Source organism: Lepidochelys kempii, chromosome 14, assembly GCF_965140285.1.
Source record: "Lepidochelys kempii isolate rLepKem1 chromosome 14, rLepKem1.hap1, whole genome shotgun sequence".
NCBI classification, from domain to species: Eukaryota; Metazoa; Chordata; order Testudines; family Cheloniidae; genus Lepidochelys; species Lepidochelys kempii.
In genome coordinates, this window is record NC_136393.1 from 44,159,005 (window position 1) to 44,184,303 (window position 25,299).

The 25,299-nt window shown below is 50.0% G+C and overlaps 2 protein-coding genes and 1 long non-coding RNA gene across 4 annotated transcripts in view; 2 read left to right on the top strand and 1 right to left on the bottom strand.

The window, feature by feature from the left end:
* LOC140898034 (uncharacterized) overlaps positions 1-25,299 on the bottom strand; it is a 302,273-nt gene that overhangs the window by 160,585 nt on the left and 116,389 nt on the right. The gene's annotated exons all lie outside the window — the stretch shown is intronic.
* LOC140898084 (uncharacterized) overlaps positions 1-25,299 on the top strand; it is a 40,088-nt gene that overhangs the window by 13,739 nt on the left and 1,050 nt on the right. The window contains exon 6 of the mRNA XM_073311542.2: positions 11,201-25,230. Within this exon, the coding sequence (XP_073167643.2) occupies positions 11,201-13,719 (2,519 nt within the window). The 3' untranslated portion in view covers positions 13,720-25,230. The remainder of the gene's footprint in view (positions 1-11,200; positions 25,231-25,299) is intronic.
* LOC140898088 (uncharacterized) lies at positions 3,666-9,540 on the top strand. The gene is made up of 4 exons (XR_013634577.1): positions 3,666-3,744; positions 5,703-5,757; positions 8,612-8,692; positions 9,395-9,540. It is a non-coding gene; the product is annotated as an uncharacterized LOC140898088 (long non-coding RNA).

Consider the following 25,299-nt stretch of genomic DNA (forward strand, 5'->3'; position numbering starts at 1 on the left):
ATTTTGCTACATGTTTGTTACTGAAACATGCTGTAAAGCTGAAAAACGCCCTCAGAGCCAGGTGCTCTGTAAATGTGAAAGACTAGCTCCTCAGAGCCAGGTGCTAAGTGTCCATTGATTGCTTAGCCGGCCATTCACCAGCAGTTGAGTTGTGAATAAGAAATGTACTGGTTTCAGAATGGTAGCCGTGTTAGTCTGTATCAGCAAAAAAGAACGAGGAGTCCTTGTGGCACCTCAGAGAGTAACAAATTTATTTGGGCATAAGCTTTCATGGGCTAAAACCCACTTCATTGGATGCATGCAGTGGAAAATACAGTAGGAAGATAGATAGATAGATTAGATATACAGAGAACATGAAAAAAATGGGTGTTGCCATACCAACGCTAAGGAGACTAATTGATTAAGGTGGGCTATTATCAGCAGGAGAAAAAAAGCTTTTGCAGTGCTAATCAGGATGGCCCATTTCCAACAGTTGACAAGAAGGTGTGAGTAACAATAGGGGAAAAATTAGCATGGCGAAATAGTTTTTAGTTTGCCTAATGACTCGTCCACTCCCAGTCTTAATTCAAGCCTAATTTAATGGTGTCCAGTTTGCAAATTAATTCCAGTTCTGCAGTTTCTCATTGGAGTCTGTTTTTGTAGTTTTTTGTGGAAAAATTTGCAAAAAGAAAAGGAGTGCTTGTGGCACCTTAGAGACTAACCAATTTATTTGAGCATAAGCTTTCGTGAGCTACAGCTGTGAGCTGTATGCTCAAATAAATTGGTTAGTCTCTAAGGTGCCACAAGGACTCCTTTTCTTTTTGCGAATACAGACTAACACGGCTGTTACTCTGAAACCTGTGGAAAAATTGTGACTTTTAGGTCTGTGATTGAGTGTCCAGGGAGATTGAAGTGTTCTCCGACTGGTTTTTGAATGTTATAATTCTTGACATCTGATTTGTGTCTATTTATTCTTTTGCATAGAGACTGTCCGGTTTGGCCAATGTACATGGTAGAGGGGCATTGCTGGCACATGATGGCATATATCATATTGGTAGATATGCAGGTAAACAAGCCCCTGGTGGTGTGTCTGACATCATTAGGTGCTGTGATGGTGTCCCTTGAATAGATATGTGGACAGAGTTGGCAATGGGCTTTGTTGCAAGGATAGATTCCTGAGTTAGTGTTTTTGTTGTGTGGTGTGTGGTTGCTGGTGAGTATTTGCTTCAAGTTGGGGGGTTGTCTGTTAGCAAGGACTGGCCTGTCTCCCAAGATCTGTGAGAGTGAGGGATCGTCCTTCAGGGTAGGTTGTAGATCCTTGATGATGCTCTGGAGAGGTTTTAGTTGGGGGCTGAAGATGACGGCTTGTGGTGTTCTGTTACTTTCTTTGTTGGGCCTGTCCTGTAGTAGGAGACTTCTGGGTACTCTTCTGGCTCTGTCAATCTGTTTCTTCACTTCAGTAGGTGGGTACTGCAGTTTTTTCACCTGAAAAATGGTTGGAAGCTCACGTGTGCCACAGACAGATTGTCGCCTGCCCGCCAGCTGGGGGTTAACCTTGAAGACGAGAGTGGTATAAAAACAAGGGAGAGTGGCTTCCATTTTTACCTCTCCTTCTAAAATCTACCTTTCTCTCGTTAGTAAACTTGTTTTATTGTTTTATCCAAACCAGTGTGTTTTCATCAAAGTGTTTGGGGAATTTCACTTCAGATAACAAGGCTGTTGCCTGACCAGCATCCTTTGTGGGGAGGACAAAGGAATTAAAGAGCTTGGACAGCACAATGCACAGACTGGGCAGTACAAGACTCACATTTCTGGGGTGCAAGGCTGGGACTAGTGAAATTGGTTTATGTTGCTCTGTAGTTTACTTCATGAGTGGCTGGCTAGTGGCACTCAGTCCTGTATAGCTGGGAGTGACTTTGAAGGCTGGTGGCTGTGTGGGAGAAGAGCCTGGAGGGGTTTGTTGTTGGAAGGGGGAAGCAGTGTGAAAGATGCCCTGGGATGGAGAACTAAGCAGTTCAACAGACTGTACCCTGGGGTATGTCTCCCACCCACTGTCTCCTGGGGCCCAGCATGGCACCATTGGGCTCTCATCATCCTGCTGCTGAAAGACGACCTGAGCAGGGCTAACCAGAGAGGGGGAACCAGCCAACATCCTCTATTCCACAAGCTTGGGCTAAATCCTGAACCACCCCTGGCATGTGACTTGGGGTTGTGCTGTCACCCTTCCCCTCACGCATCATTTTCCTTCCCCACCTTAGTTCTGCTCTCTCCTCTCTCTCCCTTCGCCTTGTGTCTCCTACAAGTCTGGCTCAGCCCGTCCCGACAACGCCACCTCTTCTTCAGCCCTGCTTGTAGCCTGTGACCAGAAACGCCGCAGCACGGTGGGTTGATCGCTAGGACCCGGGAGCGGCTGGGGGGCGGCTCTGGGGGGAGGATCGCGGGGCTCAGGCCCGGCCGCAGGAAGTGACTCGCAGCCGCTGCGGGGACTCTGGCTCCCGGCGAGATCCCCGCGCCCCGGCGGCTGGTGCTGGGAGCCCGGAGCCCGGGCTGCAGCCGGGAGAGGGGAACCTCCAGCCGGGCCCTGCCCGCTGCTCCCCGGGAGCCTCTCCCAGGGCAGAGCCCCCAGCCCGGCCAGGGCCCCTTCCCGGCCCGGCCCCTGCCCCTGCCCCGGGGGGCCCCGCTCGGAGGGAAGGTAAGAGAGACCCGCCCCCCCCGGCACCCCCGGGCTGCAGGGGGCAGAGGATAAAGAGATGCAGGGGGACTTGTGGGCAGGAGGGGAGGAGGGGGGGAGGAGGCGGGTGATGGGGATGCAGGCGGGCAGGATGGGATGGGGGAGGGACAGGGATGATGGGGCGATGCAGGGGGAGGGGGGATGTGGGGTGGCTGGAGGGAAACTGTGAGAGCAAGCGCAGACTGGCTGGGGGAGGGGAGAGCCTGGGGCAGGGCGGGGGGGGGGGACACAAGGCAGCTCCCCCGCCCCATGGGGTAGGAGAGGGTGAGGGGCTGCCCCTCCCAGCAGCCAGCCAGATTTCTTTTCCTGGATCTGGTCAAACAAGCTTTGGGGAGTGAGTGAGCAGGGGACTAACCCCGCACACGGGGCAGGCATTTCAGATTTTGAGTGTGTGGGGGGGGGCAACTTTAACTGTGATTCCAGGGGCTACTTAGGCACCTGCAAACTCTTGAGGTTTTTTTGCTGACAGGCTCACCAGATCTAATTCTGACATTAAAAAAAGAGCATTAGATAAATATTAGACCCACTCAGCTCTAATACAAACATGTTCTCAAAGCTTGTGTCAAGTCAGGTGAGGGACACTGGTTAGGTTTTGGGATTTTTGGTAACTCTTGAATACAACAATTGAAACAATTGTAGAAAAATCTGGATTTGTTCCTATCACCATTTTTTGCCGTTCACCAAGTTTGCAATAGATCATTTAACGTTCGGAACCATCCTCCTAGGGCAAGACCCCGTGAGTTTATACGGCAGGTGCCTGGGGCTCTAGGGGTGTTACCCCACTACAAATAATAACTTGACACTGACTCTAAACAGGAGTGAAACTGACACTTTAAAGTCCTTTCCCCAGTATTGCCAACTCCAAATGTTCAAAATAGTGAGACTGGCTTTAAAAATAATAGATTTGGAGTTTTTTATTTGCCTTCCTGACCTCTGTGCTCCTTTGCATGCTGTCAAGCTGGATGTCCTTCCCAACCACCTGTGACCATTTGCTGGAGTCTCAGAGAACCGACTGCCCTGTTTTGCTCCCATCCGTGAGTCCTCTTTTCCTGCAGCATGCCGCAGAGAGATAGGCTGGGCCAGTGGATAGGGAGCTGGCTCTGGGAGACCTGGGTTCTACCCCCCATGCACTTCCTGTATGACCTCAGGCCAGTGCCTTAGGGACTGAATTTCAAAGTTTTTTAGGCACCCAAAGGTGCAGCTAGGCATCTAGTGGGGTTTACAAAGCACCTGACCTTCGAGGCACTTTTGAAAATCGCATTAGGTGCCTAAACACCTTTGAAAATCTGGCCTTTAGTCTGTGTGTGCCTCAGTGTCCCATCTGTTCAATGGGGATAACAGCACTGCTCTGCCTCGCCGAGGGGCTCTGAGGCGGTTAGACCTTGTGAGGCGCTCAGGCACTGTGGTGACGGGGCCCCATAACTACCACAGGTCGAGTGGGAACCTCTCTATACCACTGCTAGCCCTTCCCTTGGTTTTGGCCCCTTCTTTTCACCTATGCCCCCAAATCACCCCCTTTTCTGAATGTAGTTCTGTTATTTCTCTGACCACACCACACGATCCATCGTCTACAGCCAAGCTCTGCGATACAACCGCATTTGCTCCAACCCCTCAGACAGAGACAAACACCTACAAGATCTCTGTCAAGCTTTCTTACAACTACAATACCCACCTGCAGAAGTAAAGAAACAGATTGATAGAGCCAGAAGAGTTCCCAGAAGTTACCTACTACAGGACAGGCCTAACAAAGAAAATAACAGAACGCCACTAGCCGTCACCTTCAGCCCCCAACTAAAACCCCTCCAACGCATTATTAAGGATCTACAACCTATCCTAAAGGATGACCCAGCACTCTCACAAATCTTGGGAGACAGGCCAGTCCTTGCCTACAGACAGCCCCGCAACCTGAAGCAAATACTCACCAACAACCACATACCACACAACAGAACCACTAACCCAGGAACTTATCCTTGCAACAAAGCCCGTTGCCAATTGTGTCCACATATCTATTCAGGGGACACCATCACAGGGCCTAATAACATCAGCCACACTATCAGAGGCTCGTTCACCTGCACATCCACCAATGTGATATATGCCATCATGTGCCAGCAATGCCCCTCTGCCATGTACATTGGTCAAACTGGACAGTCTCTACGTAAAAGAATAAATGGACACAAATCAGACATCAAGAATTATAACATTCAAAAACCAGTCGGAGAACACTTCAATCTCTCTGGTCACGCGATTACAGACATGAAAGTTGCGATATTACAACAAAAAAACTTCAAATCCAGACTCCAGCGAGAAACTGCTGAATTGGAATTCATTTGCAAATTGGATACTATTACTTTAGGCTTAAATAGAGACTGGGAGTGGCTAAGTCATTATGCAAGGTAGCCTGTTTCCTCTTGTTTTTTCCTCCCCCCCCCCCCCCCAGATGTTCTGGTTTAACTTGGATTTAAACTTGGAGAGTGGTCAGTTTGGATGAGCTATTACCAGCAGGAGAGTGAGTTTGTGTGTGTATGGGGGTGGGGGGGATGTGAGAAAACCTGGATTTGTGCAGGAAATAGCCCAACTTGTTTATCATGCACATTGTGTAAAGAGTTGTCACTTTGGATGGGCTATCACCAGCAGGAGAGTGAATTTGTGTGGGGCGGTGGAGGGTGAGAAAACCTGGATTTGTGCTGGAAATGGCCCACCTGATGATCACTTTAGATAAGCTATTACCAGCAGGACAGTAGGGTGGGAAGAGGTATTGTTTCATATTCTCTGTGTATATATAAAGTCTGCTGCAGTTTCCACGGTATGCATCCGATGAAGTGGACTGTAGCTCACGAAAGCTCATGCTCAAATAATTTGGTTAGTCTCTAAGGTGCCACAAGTCCTCCTTTTCACTTTAGATAAGCTATTACCAGCAGGAGAGTGGGGTGGGAGGAGGTATTTTTTCATGCTTTTTGTGTGTATATAATAAGATCTTCTACACTTTCCACAGCATGCATCCGCTGAAGTGAGCTGTGGCTCAGGAAAGCTTATGCTCAGATAAATTGGTTAGTCTCTAAGGTGCCACAAGTCCTCCTTTTCTTTCTTAAAACACTCCCCGCATTCCCCTCCCCATTAAATCCCAGTTCCTGAAAAGGGATTACTGTTTTACAGGCAATTACCAGCACTTTCTTATGTTAATCACCCTGCCTCTGTTTGTCAACACAATACTGACTCTCTGCAGGACTCACATTCCGCACTGACTAAGAGCTCCACCTGGGACCACAGCACCTGCATGAAACTCCTTGTGGGGTGGGCTGAGTCCTGCAATTGGCCCCCCTGCCCTCACGGCTCAGAAGCTCCAAGGCAAATATGCACAGGCCACCCCCTCCCTTCCCGCATACCCACACCCTGCTCCCACCTTCTTATTTGATTTATAATAAAAGACAATCTCATGACCTTTGGGGGTCTATTTCCTGACTGTTCAGGGTTGCCTGGGCTGCCCAAGGCCTTGGGCTGATTTCTGTACAGGATTCAGATCTCAGCCACACCTGGTGTCAGACCAGAGTCACTGCTGGGTATGGCAGGGGATGAGTGCGGATGAGCCAATGGGATCAGCCTCCACCAGCCTGTCCCTGGGGGCTGCAGGGGGAGACCAGGGCAGCTCATTCATCAGGTGTTTCCACCAGAGGGCTCCAGTTCTGGCTAAGGGAGAAGAGGAGACTGGTGTGTGTCTCCCTGCCAATGTTATTATAGCCCTGGAGTGCAGCTCCCCGGATCAGAAGCTGCTGCATTTAGACCTGTGAGCCCAGACTGAGAAGCTGCTTCTTACCCAGCAGAGAAGAGACCTTTGTTAAAGCCCCTCTGTGCCCAGCCAGGATGGGGACTTTCTCCAGTGGGTGGAACCAGCCCCTGGGGCTCTGCTGACCCCAGCTTCTGAGTTGGAGCCTGCAGATGATGAGATGTGGGAAAGGGCTGGGGGCCGGGCAGAAAAGTGACTCTTCACAAAGGGCTCCTTTCAGGCACCAGCTAGTGAATTTGGCCTGCGTAGGGAGGGGCTCCCTGTGTCTGTGAGTCCTAGAGCTGCTGCACTCATGGACACAGCCAGGTTCAAACCCTGTTAGCAGTGGGAGGGACTGATCTGCCTAATGAGAGCCAAGGGAGAGTGGAGGAACTGGCAGGGGCAGCAGGAGCAAGAAGGGGGGAGGCAGGTTCCCAGCTCCCAGACCTGCCCAGATCCATTCCCTGCACCCTCCTGGGCAGACTGACTCTCCTGGGAACAAGGGGAGGAGCTGAGAGAGGAAAAGCCAGTTGCTGACTCTGCTGAACACCCCACTACTGGGGAGGGGGGGGCGGCTAGAGAGGGTTACACTACACTAGTGGTTTCCAACCTTTTTACGCAAAAGATCAACTTTTGAATTTGGATCTACCCTGCCCCTTCTCTGAGGCCCCGCCCCACTCCATCCCCCCTCCCTCCATCACATGCTCTCCCGCACCCCCACTCACTTTCACTGGGCTGTGGCAGAGGGTTGGGGTGCTGGAGGGGGTGCAGGCTCTGGGCTGGGGCTGAGGGCGACTTCCCCCAGCGCCGGTGGGTGCCCGTACCCGCTTGCTCCCTGCCCCTCCCCAACTCCACCCCTTCCCCATCCCCATTCCCCGCCCCCCTTCCAACCCCTTCCCCAAAGTACATGCCCCAAATCCACCCCCTCCCTGCCCCTATTGGATCCCTTCCCCAAATCCCCACCCTGGGAGAAGCAGGACCCATCCGCGTGCTCGGGGGCAGGGGGGTGGGGAGGCAGAGCGGAGGTGAGCTCGGGTGGGGAGCTCCTGGTGGGTGCTCTGCAGGCACCAATTTTCCCCCGTGGGTGCTCCAGCCCCAGAGCACCCACGGAGTCAGCGCCTATGCCTGAGGGGCTTGGGGTATGGAGGGGGCTCTTGGCTGAGCCTGGGGCAGGAGGTTGGGGTGCAGAAGGCTGTGAGGGGTGCAAGCTCTGGACCGGAGTTTGGGTGCAGGAGGGGGCTCTGGGCTGGGGCAGAGTGTTGGGGTAGAGGCGGGGGTGCAGGGTGCTGGCTCTGGGAGGGCCTTTGGGTGCAGGAGGAGGCTCAGCGCTGGGGGAGGGGGCTCAGGGCACAGGAGGGGGTTTGGGGTGCTGGCTCTGGGAGGGCACTCTGGGCTGGGGTTGGGGTTTGGGAGGGGGTGCATGTTGCAGGCTCCGGCGGGGTGGCACTTACCTCAGGCAGTAGTGCTGCAGGGCTAAGGCAGGCTCCCTGCCTACCCTGCCCCCACGCCACTCCTGGAAGTGGCCGGCCGGTCCCTGTGGCCTGGGGGGGGCGGACCTAGCTGCGCGCCCTGTCCCTCTCTGCAGGCACCGCCCCCACAGCATCCAGTTGCAGTTCCCCGTTTCTGGCCAATGGGAGTTGCGTGGGCAGGGCCTGCAGACAGGAGCAGCGAGCTGAGACCCCCCCTGTGCCCCACCCCCAGGGGCTGCGCTGCCGCAGGGACGTGCCGGCTGCTCCCGGGAGCGGCATGGGGCGAGGGCAGGCAGGGAGCCTGTCTGAGCCCCGTTGCACCGCTGGACATTTAGCAGCCTGTGATCGAGGTCGACTGTCAGAGGCTCCAGGGTCCACTGGTTGGTGACAACTGCACTACTTTGTAGGGCAATGCCTTGAAGTGGCTCCTTTGATTCTGCTCTTTTTGGCGCAGAGATGCTGTTACGGGGAGAGTTTAAAACTGCCCCGGTGGGTTTAGTCCTGCTGGGATGGGTCTGGCCTGGGTTGTAATAAACTTGGTTTCCTTCCAGCATGGCAGAGTCCAGAGCGTCTGTGTGCAGGGAGAGAGCCTGGGGGGAATGGGGGTGTCACATAGACTCAAGCACCTTCTGAAACCCCCCTCCCCTCCCATTGCCTCTCTCGCCCTGACAGGCTGAGGAATCACATCCACATTTTGCTCCAGATCGACCCAGGAGACAGGGCAGGGAAATGGCTGTGATGGAGCCAGCTCAGGTAGGGGATTTTCAAAGAGCTGCTGGGCGGGTGGAGGGAGAGGGAGGGAGGAGACAGGGTGTGATAAACCTGTTGATTTTCTGAGCTGGCCCATTGGCTGTGGGGAAACATTCCCCCATTTCTGAAACAGGTAACACCAGTGATGAGCTGCCAAAAGCTGAAGAACTGGTTCCTTCATTCACTCCAGGTCTTCGGCGGCGCTTCGGCGGCAGGTCCTGAAGGACGTGCCGCTGAAGTGCCACCGAAGACCTGGAGCGAGTGAAGGACCTGCCGCCACTGTGCCACTGAAGACCCGGAGCGCCGCCAGGTGAGTAAAAATGAAAAAGGGATTCTCACGGGAGCCTCCCCAGCCGAGAGATCAGGCAGGCCAGATCCCTTTAACAACTGGTTCTAAACCGGCTTCAGAAATTAACAACCGGTTCGCATGAACCGGTGCGAACTGACTCCAGCTCACCACTGGGTAACACCCCCCCCAGCAGGGCTGAGAACATTTTCCAGACTGACAGTGCTGGAACCTGACCCCACTGGCCAGAGGCTGCTGTGAAATACGAAGGGAAGCTGTTGGGATTCCTGTCCCTGTGCCCGGCTCAGAGCTCTGCTTCCTGTATCTGCCTGTGGCTGGCAGGCGTGTGTGAAATGAGAAATGCCGTGCTCCGTCTGCTGGGGGAACAAGGAGCTCTCACCTTCTCCCACCCCCTGAAGTGTCCTGGCTGCTCCGAGCAGGGTGGGGGTGGGATTCTGATTTTCTAGGCCCCCCAGAGCTTCCGAGATGTTCATTTTTTCTTCTTCCTTCCTTGTGTGACCAGTGGGGTTGTGGCTGGGGCAGCAGGCGCTGAGGGGGGACTCTTGTTGTTCCAGATGCTGGTGACCTTCGAGGAGGTGGCTGTGTATTTCACCCAGGGGCAGGGGGCTTTGCTGGACCCCGCTCAGAGAGCCCTCTACAGGGACGTCATGCAGGAGAACTACGAGACGGTGACCTCACTGGGTAAGGGATTCCTGTCCCCTTGGTTATTAGAAAGTTTCTGGCCTGCATTTCTGACTCTGTTCAGGTTCTTCCCTGGTCAGTTAGATGAGAGGGGAATGGGTTCCATAGTCCATAGCTGCCGTGTGAGAGAGACCTGCATCTCCAAACCCCCTCCAATGGGACCAGAGTGTCAAAACGGACATGCTAAACCCCCCCCCCCCCCATTCCAGCTTTCAAGGCCAAGAAGCCATATATTGTCCTGTGTGTATTGTTTCTCATTTGAACACAGAATCCCTGTTCACCTCCCTCCTTGGGACTAGCTCCAGCCCTGGGGAGGGCTCTGGGCTCTGCAGGGGTAACTCCAGAGCTGTGTGTGCATCAGCAAGGGCCCCAGAGTGCACAGATCCTGCAAACTCCTAGCGAGGGTGTAAAAATTCTCTCCACCTCCCCAGACATCTGCCTCTCCCAAGGGGGCTCAGTGACCATGTTCCCATCCCTTTGGATTCCTTATTCTCCCAGCACAGCAGGGGGACAGGTTCCACTCCTGGATTGTCCTTTGTGACAGACACACTCCCAATCCTCCATGCAACCTGATCTGGTCTGATTTCACCCCCTGCGCAGGATTTCCCTTTCCCAAACCTGACCTCATCGCCCGGCTGGAACGAGGGGAAGGGCCGTGGCTCCCGGATCTCCAGGCCTCGGGGGAAAAAGAGATCCCAAGAGGCACCTGCACAGGTGAGGACTGACAGAAACCATCGGGCAAATAAAGGAAAAAGTTGAGAATCCCAGAAATGTGGTGTGAGTAAGAGCCCTCAGTTGTTCCTCATCTCAGCCGGAGTAGGGCCGTAGTCATCAGATATTGCTCATGTCTTTCCACCCAGCCTGTTAGCTGCAGGAGTTTCCTTCCCAACTTTCCTTCTGCATGAGTGTTTGGGTGGGAAGTAGAGACAGAATCCAATTACTCAACCTTCACAGTGTTAGCAGATTCCTCTTTCTCCCCAGCACAATGACTCCTGCCTTGATTGTCTCTCTCCCAGCAGGTGATGAGCAAGGGAGTGAGAACGAGGAAGGGAATCACCATGAGGAAGTTCCTGGGGAAGTAGAACCACAGGGGACCTTTGTGGGAAGAGTTGAAGGGAATTTTTCCCAGTGCTTGGAGGAGGGAGAAGCCTGGGGAAATTGGCACAGGTCAGAGAGGTTGTTGGGAAACCACCCAAGGAAGAAAGTGGATGAATCTATTAAAACTGGGGGAGGAGACAAGGATTCCACAGCTCACCACACAAATCCCAAGGAAGAAAAACCCTATCAGTGCCTTGAATGTGGGAAAAGATTCATTCTGAGATCACACCTTGTGACACATCAGATAATCCATATTGGAGAGAAACCTCTTCAATGCTTGGACTGTATGGAAAACTTCAATACCTGCTCACTTCTTAATAACCATGGGAGAAGCCACACGGGAGAAAATCCCTATCCATGCCTCGAGTGCGGGAAATGTTTCAGTGGGAAGTCAGAGCTAATTAGACATCAGGCAATCCACACAGGAGAGAGACCTCACAAGTGCTTGTACTGTGGGAAAAGTTTCACACGGAGATCAGGCCTTGTTACACATCAGAGGATCCACACCGGAGAGAGACCCCATAAGTGCTCGGACTGTGGGAAAAGTTTCATATGGAGATCACATCTTATTAGACATCAGAGAGTCCACACAGGGGAGCGAGCATATACATGCTTGGTGTGTGGGAAAAGCTTAACTAACAGCACAAACCTTACTAACCATCAGAGAATCCACAGAGGAGAGAGACCCTATAAATGCCTCGATTGTGGGAACTCTTTCGGTTGGAAGTCCAATCTTATCACACATCAGAGAATCCACACTGGAGAGAGACCCCATAAGTGCTTGGACTGTGGGAAAAGTTTCACATTGAGATCAGCCCTTGTTACGCATCAGAGAATCCACACCGGAGAGAGACCCCATAAGTGCTTGGACTGTGGGAAAAGTTTCACATGGAGATCACGCCTTGTTACACACCAGGTAATCCACACAGGAGAGAGACCCCATAAGTGCTTGGACTGTGGGAAAAGTTTCACACAGCGATCAGCACTTGTTACACATCAGACAGTCCACCCAGGAAAGGGACGCTATAAATGCTTGGAGTGTGGGAAAAGTTTCAGTTGGAAGTCAGGCCTTATAACACATCAGAGAATCCACACTGGAGAGAGACCCCATAAGTGCTTGAACTGTGAGAAAAGTTTCACATTGAGATCAGCCCTTGTTACACATCAGGCAATCCACACTGGAGAGAGACCCCATAAGTGCTTGGACTGTGAGAAAAGTTTCACATTGAGATCAGCCCTTGTTACACATCAGAGAATCCACACCGGAGAGAGACCCCATAAGTGCTTGGACTGTGGGAAAAGTTTCACACAGCGATCAGCACTTGTTACACATCAGACAGTCCACCCAGGAAAGGGACGCTATAAATGCTTGGAGTGTGGGAAAAGTTTCAGTTGGAAGTCAGGCCTTATAACACATCAGAGAATCCACACTGGAGAGAGACCCCATAAGTGCTTGAACTGTGAGAAAAGTTTCACATGGAGATCAGCCCTTGTTACACATCAGGCAATCCACACCGGAGAGAGACCCCATAAGTGCTTGGACTGTGGGAAAAGTTTCACATGGAGATCACGCCTTGTTACACACCAGGTAATCCACACCGGAGAGAGACCCCATAAGTGCTTGGACTGTGGGAAAAGTTTCACACAGCGATCAGCACTTGTTACACACCAGGTAATCCACACCGGAGAGAGACCCCATAAGTGCTCGGACTGTGGGAAAAGTTTCATGCAGAAATCACACCTTATTAGACATCAGACAGTCCACACAGTAGAGAGACCCCATAAGTGCTTGGACTGTGGGAAAAGTTTCACACAGAGATCAGCACTTGTTACACATCAGACAGTCCACACAGGAGAGGGACGCTATACATGCTTGGAATGTGGGAAAAGTTTCAGTTGGAAGTCAAGCCTTATAACACATCAGGCAATCCACACCGGAGAGAGACCCCATAAGTGCTTGAACTGTGGGAAAAGTTTCACATGGAGATCAGCCCTTGTTACACATCAGGCAATCCACACCGGAGAGAGACCCCATAAGTGCTTGGACTGTGGGAAAAGTTTCACATGGAGATCACGCCTTGTTACACACCAGGCAATCCACACTGGAGAAAGACCCCATAAGTGCTCGGACTGTGGGAAAAGTTTCATGCAGAAATCACACCTTATTAGACATCAGGCAGTCCACACAGTAGAGAGACCCCATAAGTGCTTGGACTGTGGGAAAAGTTTCACACAGCAATCAGCACTTGTTACACATCAGACAGTCCACACAGGAGAGGGACGCTATAAATGCTTGGAATGTGGGAAAAGTTTCTGTTGGAAGTCAAGCCTTATAACACATCAGAGAATCCACACAGGGGAGAGACCCCATAAGTGCTTGGACTGTGGTAAAAATTTCATACAGAGATCAAACCTTACTAGGCATCAGAGAATCCACACAGGAGAGAGACCCCATAAGTGCTTGGACTGTGGGAAAAGCTTTAGCTGCAGCTCACAACTCACTCAACATCAGAGAACCCATATGGGAGAAAGACCCTATAAATGCCTCGAGTGTGGGAAAAGTTTCATTGGGAGTTCTCATCTTGTTGCACATCACAGAATTCACACCGGTGACAAACTTCAGAAATGCCTCAACTGTGGGAAATGTTTCATGTGGAACTCTACCCTTAAAATACATCAGAGGATCCACATAGGAGAAAGACCTTATAAGTGCTTGGAGTGTGGGAAAAGTTTCACACTAAGATCATGCCTGAAAACACATCAGGTAACCCACACGGGAGAAAGACCCCATAAGTGCTTGGATTGTGGGAAGAGTTTCACACTGAGATCAAACCTCATTAAACATGGGAGAATCCACACAGGATCTAAACTTCATAAATGCCTTGCCTGTGGAGAAAGCTTCATTCAGCGATCACACCTCATTAAACATCAGAGAATCCACTAAAGTTTGAGATTCAATCTGAGCTCACACATCAGTGATCCATACAACAGAGAAAGCTTGAATGTGGGGAAAGGTTCATTTGGTGCTTCTGGAGTATCAGGCACCTGCAAATCTACATAGGGAAGAAACCTGAGATGTTCTCAGAGTGGAAAATGCTCCAAGTGGAGCTAAGACAAAGTTTGACATGAGAGACTCCTGCACACAGCACGGAAATTTTCTCAGGGCTCTGACTAAGCCATAGTAATCAATTTCCTCATTCCCACACACATCAGGGGCATTTGGCTCCCAAAGACCCAGCTGCCATCACTGGAGTGAGGATCCAGCAGCAGCTGATCATCAGCTAGTCAGTGACCCTCTGGCTCTGCTTGGTCTAAGCAAACCCCAGGCAGAGAGGGAGAAGCCCCAATCAGCCCCTCTTCCCTGCTACAGCCCTGGCTGCTGAGCTGATGGGCCACAGGGGAGAAGGGAGAGAGAGAAACTCCTCCAGCTGCTCTGTCTGCCTGGCTGAAGTTCCCCCGTCTCCCTTCCCCTCCCAGCCGGGATCCCCCTGCCATGGAGATGAGTAGAAGGACACTTGGGCCAGACCCCACATTCACTCTTGACACCCATCTCCATCCCCCATCTTCCAGCAGCCCCTGGGCTGGGCTCCCCCACTTACCTGGAGCGTCCCTGGAGCTGGTTATTCCTCCCCTCCCTGAATCCCCCAGGGCGCTGGGCTCTGGGGGATCAAATATTGAGGCACCAGGCTGATGGGTTCTGGGGAGGACACTGAGGATTGAATGGTTGGGGCTGGGGGAGCTGGGAAGCAGGGGGAGCTGGGTGCTGGGGCTATCGAGTGTTTGGGGATCATGGGATAAGAGGAGAGGGAGAGCACAGGGGTAGAGAGGTGCTGCCTCTCCTCACTCACCCCCTCTGCCCCTTCTCCCTGCCCCCGCTGCATTCAGACAGCACCACTGAGAGGGGCTGATTCCCACAGGGCCCTTTGTGGGAGGCCTGGGGAGCCCACCTCTGACTCGGCAGCATCAGCCTCCGAGCATCTGTCTATGGTTGGAAAATGGTTGGGATTAGCCAGCTCGTCTCCCCTGACGCTCCAACACTCTTTTTAGTCACACTGACCCTGAAGTATATTATCTAGTCTGATCCTCGCCATGAGCAGAGTGATCGTTAGTCCCTGACTTTCCTCCTTTGGGGCCGGATTGTCTCATTCCCAGCCAGTCTCACATTACTCCAGGCTGTGCTGAAAAGCATTGAGTGGTTGTACATTTTCTCCCTTAGGGGGCAGAACTAAACAGATGCTAAAAAAGTGGGGGCAGGGATAGTAAAATGTGGTGTTTTAGCTTCTGTGCTATTTCAGGGCAATAGGGTGAGTCCGAGGTATCCCCTCCTTCCTGTATCACCATCACCCTCCACACAGCAGCCTCTGTCCAAGCGATGGAGAGTTTTATCCTGTCCCTGTTCTACCCCTCTGCCTTCTAAGGTGACACTTACCACCGTGTCCCTGGCTCTAGATGCTTAAGAATCAGCTTTGATTTCTGTGATCCTCCATGAGACTTTGGAGGGCTGGAGAAGAAAGTGTGACAAACCTGCAAGGGAGGGGAAGGGAGGCATCCCAAAGAACCTCAAAGCACAGTTTACTTTTCTGATCGGTTTCTATGTATTGCTGAAATTGCTTCCAGACTTTTCTGTGCTAGTCTAGATCATTTGTAGATGGGAAGGTTTTTTTTCTTTTTGTTTTTATTTCTTATGATGATGCTAAAACTTTTCAGCCGTGTTAGTCTGTATCCGCAAAAAGAAAAGGAGGACTTGTGACACTGTAGCTCACGAAAGCTTATGCTCTAATAAATTTGTTAGTCTCTGAGGTGCCACAAGTCCTCCTTTTCTTTTTGCTAAAACTTTTGTAACTCATACAACCGAATTATTAGGCAAGAGGTGAAGACAGTTTAGCCACTTCAGAAGAAAATGGCTACATTTATTTTCCTGTTTTTGAGTCTTCAGGTTCTCTGAAATTTCACTTTATGAGTGTAAAAGTGTTTTATAGCCCACCCTGGAGTGTGGGTTTTTCTCTATTCCAGAAGGCTGTTTGGTCACAGACTTTGATATTGGCTTAGCTTAGATGTAGCTCAGATTTACTGAGGACTTAATGAATGCCAGAATAGTCCTTTTTTATTTTATTTTAACCGTATTCTACCCTTTGTGATGTGAACTTTGTCACCCCCTTCCCATCTGCTGCAGTGTCCTGTGTGGGGACGAGAGAGACTGTCTCTGCCCCACTCACCCCACACTCATCCCTCCTTCCTGAGATCTTTGGATTCCCTGTTCTTGGAGTGTTTCCTTTTGTGATGGGGTCCCAGTATCTCTCGTGGCTTCTCGCCACTTTTCTATCATTTATACGTGTTGCTCTGTTGTTGGTTCTTGTGAGAGTTGGGCGTGGCACTGTGCTGGGATGGAACCGAAAAGTACCCCCCTGAGCTAGGCTGGGGGTGGGGAACGGAGTCTGTCTTTGTTCGTCCTTTGGAATAATAAAGTAGCATTTAGTTTCTCCCACTGCCAGTCTCCTTCATTTTCCATTAACGACCCAGATCTGCAATTGGACTTAGGTGCCCAAAGCCCAGCTTTAGACCCCTGACTCCCAGAATTAGGTGCCACTCAAATCCAGAAAGCCGCTGCCTGGCCCCTCACTCAGCACCAACATTTCTGTAGGAAAATTTCCCAATGTTTCTAAATTTCTGCTTCTGGGCCTGGGCCCTGCTGCCTCACGCTAGGCATCCAGCGCCTGCGTCACATCTAAACCCCAGAAGGATCCTCAATCAGAAGGCCGGCAGTGGAAAGCCTCTCTTGTCTGTGGAGCCCAGTCCTGTAAGAGAGCGTGCTGAGCACCCCTTTTGGATCAGGGCTCAGACAAAACCCAGGGGAGGTGCTGGCAGAGGCTCTTTTATAATATTGAACCCAGTGGTTAGGGCACTCCCCTGGCATATGGCAGACTCAGGTTCTACTCTCCGCTCTGCCTGACGGGGAGGAAGGATTTGAACGCAAGTCTCCCACTGCTCAGTTGACTGCCCTAACCACGGGGATCTGGGACATTCTGATGTGAGGCTCCTGTAATCTTTTCTGATCAAACTGCTCCACTCTGGCTAAATAATTAAATAGTCCCTGGGTCAAAGCGAGAAGGTGACAATGACTCTATAGCTTGGACACTGGGAGGTAGAAGATGCAGGTGCAGGACCCTGCTTCAATGGCTATTTAATTATCGTCCCTTTCCTGCAGGAGGGAGCGTTCCATTGCAAACCAGTGGGTTCAACCTTTGACCTTTCTTTGGGTTGTGACCTAGGCTCAGTTGAGAGATTCCCCTGTAGATGCTGCTTCCGGAGCACTCCCAGTGCCCAACACCAGGGGGAGCAGCAGAGTACGACCAGGCACAGGGTCACCATCTGATCAGTGCCTAGAACGGTCACTGGGGTAGGTCACTTGCGGGAGGGCAGGGAGCAGCACATGATCTCCTGCTGGGATGATCTCAGAGAAACAGAATGTTCCGGTTGAGTGAAATTTAGACCTTTCCCTCTCCGGATCAGACTGAAATCTCAGCATATTGAAAATATTTCTGGAACTAACTATTCTGAAATGTTTTTCTGCAGAAATGTGGAAACAGAAAATGTGGGTGGACATTTTAGACTGAAAATGAAATAATTCAACTGTTCGACATTACATTTTGATTCTCCTGATCAGAATCTAGAGTAATGTCATAAAAAGCAACATTTCCAGGTTTCAGATTTTGCTGAAGCGATACTTTCAGGTGACAGACGTTTTTGTGTGAAAAATGTCAACTAGCTGTAATTATAGAGTACTTTAGATGCAGAGGAATTGAGATTTCTAATAAAGATTGTTCAAATTGTTCATGTTTTAAAAACTATTTGGATTATTCAGTAAGTAAATATAATTTCCTCCTTTCTCCTGTTTCATTTCCATTAAGCCAGAACAGAAATTACTTTGCACAGAGGAAACAATAAATAGTCTCTCACAGGAAAGAGCATGTTACTTGCTGTTACTCTCCTGTTACTCAGAGATCTGAGCACTGATAACATCCCTGTATTTATTGGTGAATAACAACGGCACCTACCATCAGTTCCTGGATTTTCCTTTTCCTCACTCTGGTTAAACACCATATTCTCATCTCCCTCTTTCTTCAAACTCCCCAAACAGCTCCAAAATTGATCCTAAGAAGAGAAAAGTTGCTCTGTGTTTTGGAGATTTTACCTCAGGAACAAAATGTATCAAGATACTATGGGCCTAGACCGTCACAGGAACAGCTCTGCAATCCACAAAGCTGAGTTAGGTGTCTAGACTCCCTGTAGAATATCCCTCAGGTCAGCATCTCCCATTGGCTGGCTTAGGCAGCTCTCTGCCTAGCATGCTGGCTTTTGTGTCACCCATTGTAAGACACATCTCCCCATAACTCAGGCTTTGTGGCTCACAGTGTCATTCCAGTGATTTTCCAGGCAGCTAACATTTAGATGCAGTGACATTCAACATTGTGATACTACTCCTGGGGATATTCTGTGCTACTGTGCACACGCAGAATTTATGTCCAGCTGCAGAATTCTTTTCTTCTGCAGAACATACACTCTGCCTGAGAAGTGCTGCAGTTTCGCCTTTCACCCACCAGGGGCGACCATGGCACCAGAACAGCTGAATCTATTTGTGAAAAAAATTTACCAGATTTTTTTTTTGGTCTGTTACAGATATAGTTGCTGACAGGTATTTTGAAATAAATTACCAATAATTGAAACTTGCATGATTATATTGTGTTATTTTGACACATAAAATATGCAGAATTTTAAAATACTGTGTGCAGAGTTTTTAATTTTTTGGTGCAGAATTCCCCCAGGAGTACAATATCTAGGTCCCTTCATGGATCTTGCTCTTTGTCTCCAACTCAAAAGGAGAGAACAAAGTAACCAGCTGTACATTTTGATTATGGTTTATGGAAAATATTTTTTCACTGGTTTGTACTGGGGTTGGCAATACTGTGCCAGTGAGAATTCAGCCCTTAATTCTCGACAATTTACCCATGGAAAGCCCACTAAATGAGTGTCACCAGTTATCAAAAACAGCAGAATCAACAGAAAGGGAAATGGACAGAGAGGGTAAGCTCTGGGACTGCACACGGAGCCGTGCTGTAGGCCCCAAGAAGAAAATGAGCACAGCCCCTCTGAACTGGGGGTGAAATAAAAAGATAAAGGAGAATGCTCAAGTTTACATTTAGATCCCTAGATCCAGATCCTCTAAGGTATGTAAGCTCCTAACTCACATTGACAGAAGTGGGAGTTAGATTCCTAAATACCTCTGAGGATCTGAGACTTAGAGTCTCACTTGGAGAAAACAGCTCTGGAAACATAAACTGATCAATGACCATGCACTACTGCCAGCACCAAGTATTCAAAATTCATGAGATTGGCTGAAGGAATCATGAGATCTTGTGTAAAATGTATCACTTTTTTGGTGCTGAGTGATGAGGTTTCACTTTGGTCATTCTCAAGTTTTTCCACTAATCCACAAGAGAAAATAACTCTTCAAACTTTTAAGCTTCTCCTGCAAGAAACTTGTATTAAAAATATATATATAGAGAGAGAGAGTTTCTCCTATATTCACAGGATTCCAGGAGCTGGGGATTTAACAAAACCAAAAGATATTGAAGGAATCCAGATGACATTAAGAGAGTTTATGAAACACACTTGTGATTTGTGTGTGATTTGGTGTGGAAAGGGAACAGCATCACTTCTTATCATTGCTGATACCTTTCTGTCCCCTGTCACTGCTGTATCTGGACACCTCACAATCTTCAATGTGCTTATCTCCTGAAATATCTCCTGAAAAATATACCTGGAATAATCCATCTAAATCCACAGAAACTGTGAGTAGGGCAAGGAAATTCATTAGGTTATCATTTGTTTTGGCTTGGGAATTTTCCTATGCTACAGAAGTAGTTTCATTCCTGTTTTTGTAACTGTGAAGCTGAGCCCCGAGGGGAATCCTCTGTGTTTTAAATCTTTTTCTTACCCTGTAAAGTTACTTTCCATCCTGATTTTGCAGGTGTGATTCTTTTACTTTTTTCTTTATAAATAAAGTTCTTCTTTTAAGAACCTGATTGATTTCAGTGTCTTGAAGACAAAGGGTCTGGTCTGTGCTCACTTTGGTAAGGCAACTGGTTGGTAGTTTATTCTCAAGCCTCCCCAGAAAAGGGGGTGAAGTGGCTTGGGGGCATATTTTGTGGGGATAGGGATTCCAAGTGACCCTTCGCTGAATATTTTGTGTAAATCACTTGGTGGTGGCAGCAATACCAGTCCAAGGACAAGGAAAGGGATTTGTACCTTGGAGAAGTTTTAACCTAAGATGGTAAAATATAAGCTTAGGGGGTCTTTCATACGGGTCCCCACATCTGTACCCCCGAGTTCAGAGTGGGGTGGGAACCCTGACACCAACTCAGTCAGACTGGATGCCATTGCCACAAATGGCGTCCGGTCCGACTGAGATGGGAACCCTAGCAGCACCTCCTGGCTTGAAGTGGTTTTCATCATACACAGAGCCAGCACAGTGGCTGTATGATCTCTAGATTATTCTTGGGCATGATGTATGTGGAGATCTTTCTAGTTCATCATGAAATAAATTTTCAGATTATGTGTTGTAATTTGATCTTTGATCACTAACAGAAATGAGCTGATGCTGAGCTACAGTGGGTAAGATGAACATTTAAAAATTTGTCAAGGGGGAAATTAACATTAGAGACAAAGTATGTTCATTAATTAACAAATTAAGGGGGTGAAATTAACGATGGCTCAAAAGTAGCTGAGGTACCAAACTTTTTTTTAAAAAACCCTCTTAAAAGTCACTCGATAACTAAATGACGGATTTTAGCAACATAGATCTAGACTAAAATAAATTTTCGCAGCCAAATATTACAGATTATTCAGATTGGTTTGGGATTATGTGCACTGAAGGGTTTATACAAATAGTTATGATAAATACAAAGGATTAAGCTGGAAGGATTTGGGAGAATAAACACGTCAATGAAATTCACGGATGGTACTCAAGTTTGTGAGACTCTGGCACCCTCAGAAATAAAGAGAAAGTAAACAGGAGCTAAGATTACTTACAGCTGGAAGAGAAGGACTCACAGCACAGCTATAAAATGGCTGCCTAGGGGCAGCAGTTGCTTGTATCTGCACAAGAGCAGACACCTCATGTTTGTTTCTTGACATCAGGGAAAGATCCCAGGTGGTCGTTCTTTAGCTCTGCTCTTGCAGTGAAGCCCTGAAACTTCCAAAGCTGGGCTGGGTGTGGGGATAATTAGCCCCTGAACGTGCATGGGGCAGCAGCCCTGTGTCTACTGGTGTCACAAGGGGCTTGTACCTGCCTTTGTAATATACCAACATGTGCCGGTGAGGGGCAGAGCGCGATGAAGTCCGCAGCAAGCATCTTCTGACCTAAGCACGGAGCTGCCTTCCGCCACCTCCCGCCTGAGCCTGCTTGTTTCAGTGAAGTCGAAAAACCTGCTGCGGAAGCTCCCGGTCCCAGCATTGTTATTAGCTCCACCAGATACACCTCCACATTCCTATTGGCTGAGCAAACAATAGCCAGCCCAGGAAGGGGAGGGGCAGAAGAGGAGGGAGTAGTAGTGTGGCTGAGAGCTTCGCTGTCACTCCTGGCTGGAGAGGGCGGAGGAGTAAGGGCGGCAAGCGGCGTGAGGGCCGCTGTCACCTTTGGGTTTTGCATTTGCTGCTGCGGTTCTCGCCAGTCAGGAGGTGGAACCGGTACCTCAGATTCGAACGCTGCCGCTCCTGCTTTGAGGGCTGGGCTTTTTGGTTCTGCTGGGTGCGGGGGCATTCCTCTCGCTCCCCGCTGGTGAGGGGAGGTGGGAGAGGAGTAAGCAGCATCCTGGTAAGAAACTCAGGGGTTTGGCTTCAGCCCCCAATCTGCCCCCCCAGATGGCAGCCTTGTTAGCCTCACGACACCTCTGTGAGGTGCATTTTAGAAAGGGAGACGTGTGAGACCGATAGGCCCTGACCAGGGGCAGCTCTACCTATTGTGCCGCCCAAAGTAGTCGCCGCCGAATTGCTGCCGTGGCAGGGAGAGCAGCGGGGCTGCAGCCGAATTGCCACCGCGGGACACGGACTGCTGCCCCATTCTCATTGCCGCCCCAAGCACCTGCTTGGAGCGCTGGAGCCTGGAGCCGGCCCTGTCCCTGACACACGCAGCCCTGCCCTGGCAGGTATATTACGTCTCTGTCCCACCATCTTCTCTCTTTTACACCAAAGGGGGTGATGTGGGGGCTCTGCCGAAAGCTAAGAACTAGCCGATTATTCCTGTTGTTGTGAGGGGTGTTTGTAGGGGAAACTATTTTGAGAGCTGTGGAACATGTAGGATATTGGGCTCCAAATGTGTTGGAAGTGAAACCTGCCCCCTGAGGAAGGGGAGTCTGGGACCCGACCCACTCTGCACTCTCCCTGGACGGAGCCAGTTTGTGTTGCTGTCTGGGGAAGACGCAGTGTTGAGCACACTCAAAGACACAGGAGAGTTCTCAGAAGAGGGGGGGTCCCTGGGCTAAGAGGCAAGAGCCTGTGACTGTATCAGAGAGGAGAACAAACCCAAGCAGGGATCCATTACAGAGTGACTCTGCCAGCGGGGGCTGGGTTGACTCATAAAAAGTGGCTCCAAGCCCTTTGAACTGGACAAGCCCTGCAAGGACTAACCTCTGGATGAGAAACACCTTATTGGCCAGGAAAGTGACTGGTTTGTAAGTACAGGCTGTAAACTGTGCTTTGTGTTTCTCTTTTACCTGTAACTTGGGTTTCCCAACCCTTACACTGGCTTTGGCGTGAATCAGTCTCCAGCTCCGTTAAATAAACTGCAGTTGGGTTTTTCTATAGATGCTCTTCAGTGCCTTGTGTGGAGGAGAGTGTTGGCCTGTGTTGGATCGGGGTTGTACTGCTTGCATGGATGCAGCGGATGGTGGACATTGTGGGTGTCCCGAAGATGGCATGCCTGTGCACTCGAGCATAACCAAGTTGGGGAGGTGTAAATTGCCAGCCTGCACTGGGAAAGAGTGGTTCTCATGGAGCCTCAGAGCAGCGCACCTGTGTTACCAGCAGCCCAGGCCTGGGGAGTGTTTCCCCTGATGGGCACAGACAGGGCTCCTTCCACTGTGAGCAGCTGGTGGTGATTCACCCTGAACACCTCAGGTAACCCTGAGAAGTGTCAAAGAAAGCCAGGCACAGGGGTTCTGATGCACAAAGCAGTTAGGTGACAGTCCCAGTTTCAGGGCCATTGTGATGCACAAAACTCCTGCTACACCCCAGAAGCTCCTAAATTCACTCAGCTGCTAAGTTTTCATGGTAAAACATTCACTGGGTGCCTGTGTTTCAGCCTGTGAGCATGCACATTGCTGCCTCCTTGTGGGCATCTGGACACCTATCTCCCACCTCTGCCCCAAAGCTTCTTCTCACTTGGTGCCTAACTCATGTGAGGGCCCAGCCCTATAGACATGCTCACAGGGGCTGTTCACTAGATTGTCACATTCAAAGTCCAGCTGAGGGAGGGGGTGGTGCCAACCTTTAACTTTTAGCCAAGCGGGCAGAGCATCACTTGTTCACAGGTTCAACCCACAGGCTATGTTCAGAGAATGTCCACCAGATCGGGCCCTGCAGGTGAATTAGATGGGGGAGTGTCCATCTTCCCCCGATTTGTGGATGACCCTCGGGCTTAGGGGGATGATCAGCATCCGGATGTGTAGAGACAAGTAGCAGCGCACAGCCTCAGAAGCAGAACATGGGGACCTAGAGAACTTTTACCCTGAAAACTTAGGCACTGAGTCACTTTTAATGTGCAGAGACAACCCAGATGCCTGGGCTATTATCATAGTGATGTTTGTCTGTCTGTGCCCTGATGGTGCTTAGGTCTGAGATGTTAGTAGGGAAACAAATCCCTGGTCCTGCCCCCCAGATTACTGCAGTTTAGAGGGGGAAACCTCCTAACACTCAAACCTTATTATTACTAGGGAACCCCCTAACACTCAGTCCTTATATGTGAGCAAAGAGGGAGGGTCATAGATCAGCACCATTCTCTGAGGGATGCTTCATTTTCATGCCACAAGAGGGCTGCATTTGGGAGCTCCAAATACTTATTCTTCTCCCTAGTCAAGAAGGAGCTGACCCCACAGAGCCAAGCAGAGCCCTTGGGTGTATCCACGCCCCACTGAGGGGTTTCCTGGCTCAAGGGGACGTCAAAGGTTCTGGCTATTTTGAACATCTGCCTGAGTTAGTATAACAAGAGTTTTTTGCTTTGGATGTTCCGAGATACTTTGTAGCACCACCTTAATAGAAGCTTACAGGAAAATCTCACAAAGGGTTTAAAAATGCTATAAAATTCACTTCTCCCAATTGACATAATTAAGGTGGTGATAGTATCAGGACACTTCGGTTTGCATAAAACAGTAATTAGTTTTAAGATTACAGCTCTAATTAAGTAGAAATTAATGACAGTTTAAATTTAGAAAATCCAAAATGGTAGAGACAAGGATGATGCAGTTCAAATAAAGGCCTGGTCTACAGTATGAGGCTATTTTGGAATTAGCCAAGTTAATTCGAAATAAAACTGATTCCGTCCACACGACCAAACCGGTTTTTTAGATTTAAAGGGCTCTTTAATCCGATTTCTGTACTCCACCTCGGCAAGTGGAGTAGCGCTAAAATCGAGATTGCAGTTCCGGGTTACAGGTACTGTGGACGCAATTCAAAGTTATTGGCCTCTGGAAGCTATCCCGAATGCTCCCTTGTGACCGCTCTGGACAACACTCTCAACTCCGATGCACTAGCCAGGTAGGCAGTAAAAACCCTGGGAACTTTTGAATTTCATTTCCTGTTTGGTCACCATCAGCACAGGTGACCATCAGCACAGTCCACCATCACAGGCAACCATGCAGAGTCCGCCATCACAAGAGACCATGCGGTCCCGGATTCGTAGACGAGCTCCAGCATGGTTCGAACGGGAGGTACTGGATCTCATTGCATGTTGGGGAGATGAATCTGTTATGGCAGAGCTATGTTCCAAAAAAAGAAATGCAAATACGTACGCTAAAGTCTCCAGGGCCATGACGGAAAGAGGCTACTCCAGGGACACAGAGCAGTGTCATACAAAAATCAAGGAGCTCAGGCAAGCGTACAAAAAAGCCAGGGAGGCAAAAAGGCGCTCTGGGTCACAGCCCCATACATGCCACTTCTACCGTGAGCTGCATGCAATTATGGGGGTGATGCCACCACTACCCCACCAGGGGGGAATTGCATGGAGTGAGGAGGATGAGTTATTGGAGGATGAAGAGGAGAAGGAGGACAGTGCACAGGCGGCAAGTAGGGAATCCGTTTCCCACCCCCCCCAGCCAGGAACTATTCTTAACGCTGGAGCCAATAGCCTCCCCCCACTCCCAAGGCATGCTCCCGGACCATGACCCTGGAGAATGCACTTCTGGTGAGTCAGAGCCTGACCGGTACCATGTGGTGGGTGTGGGGGGTAGGGGGAAACCCAATTGTGCTGGGC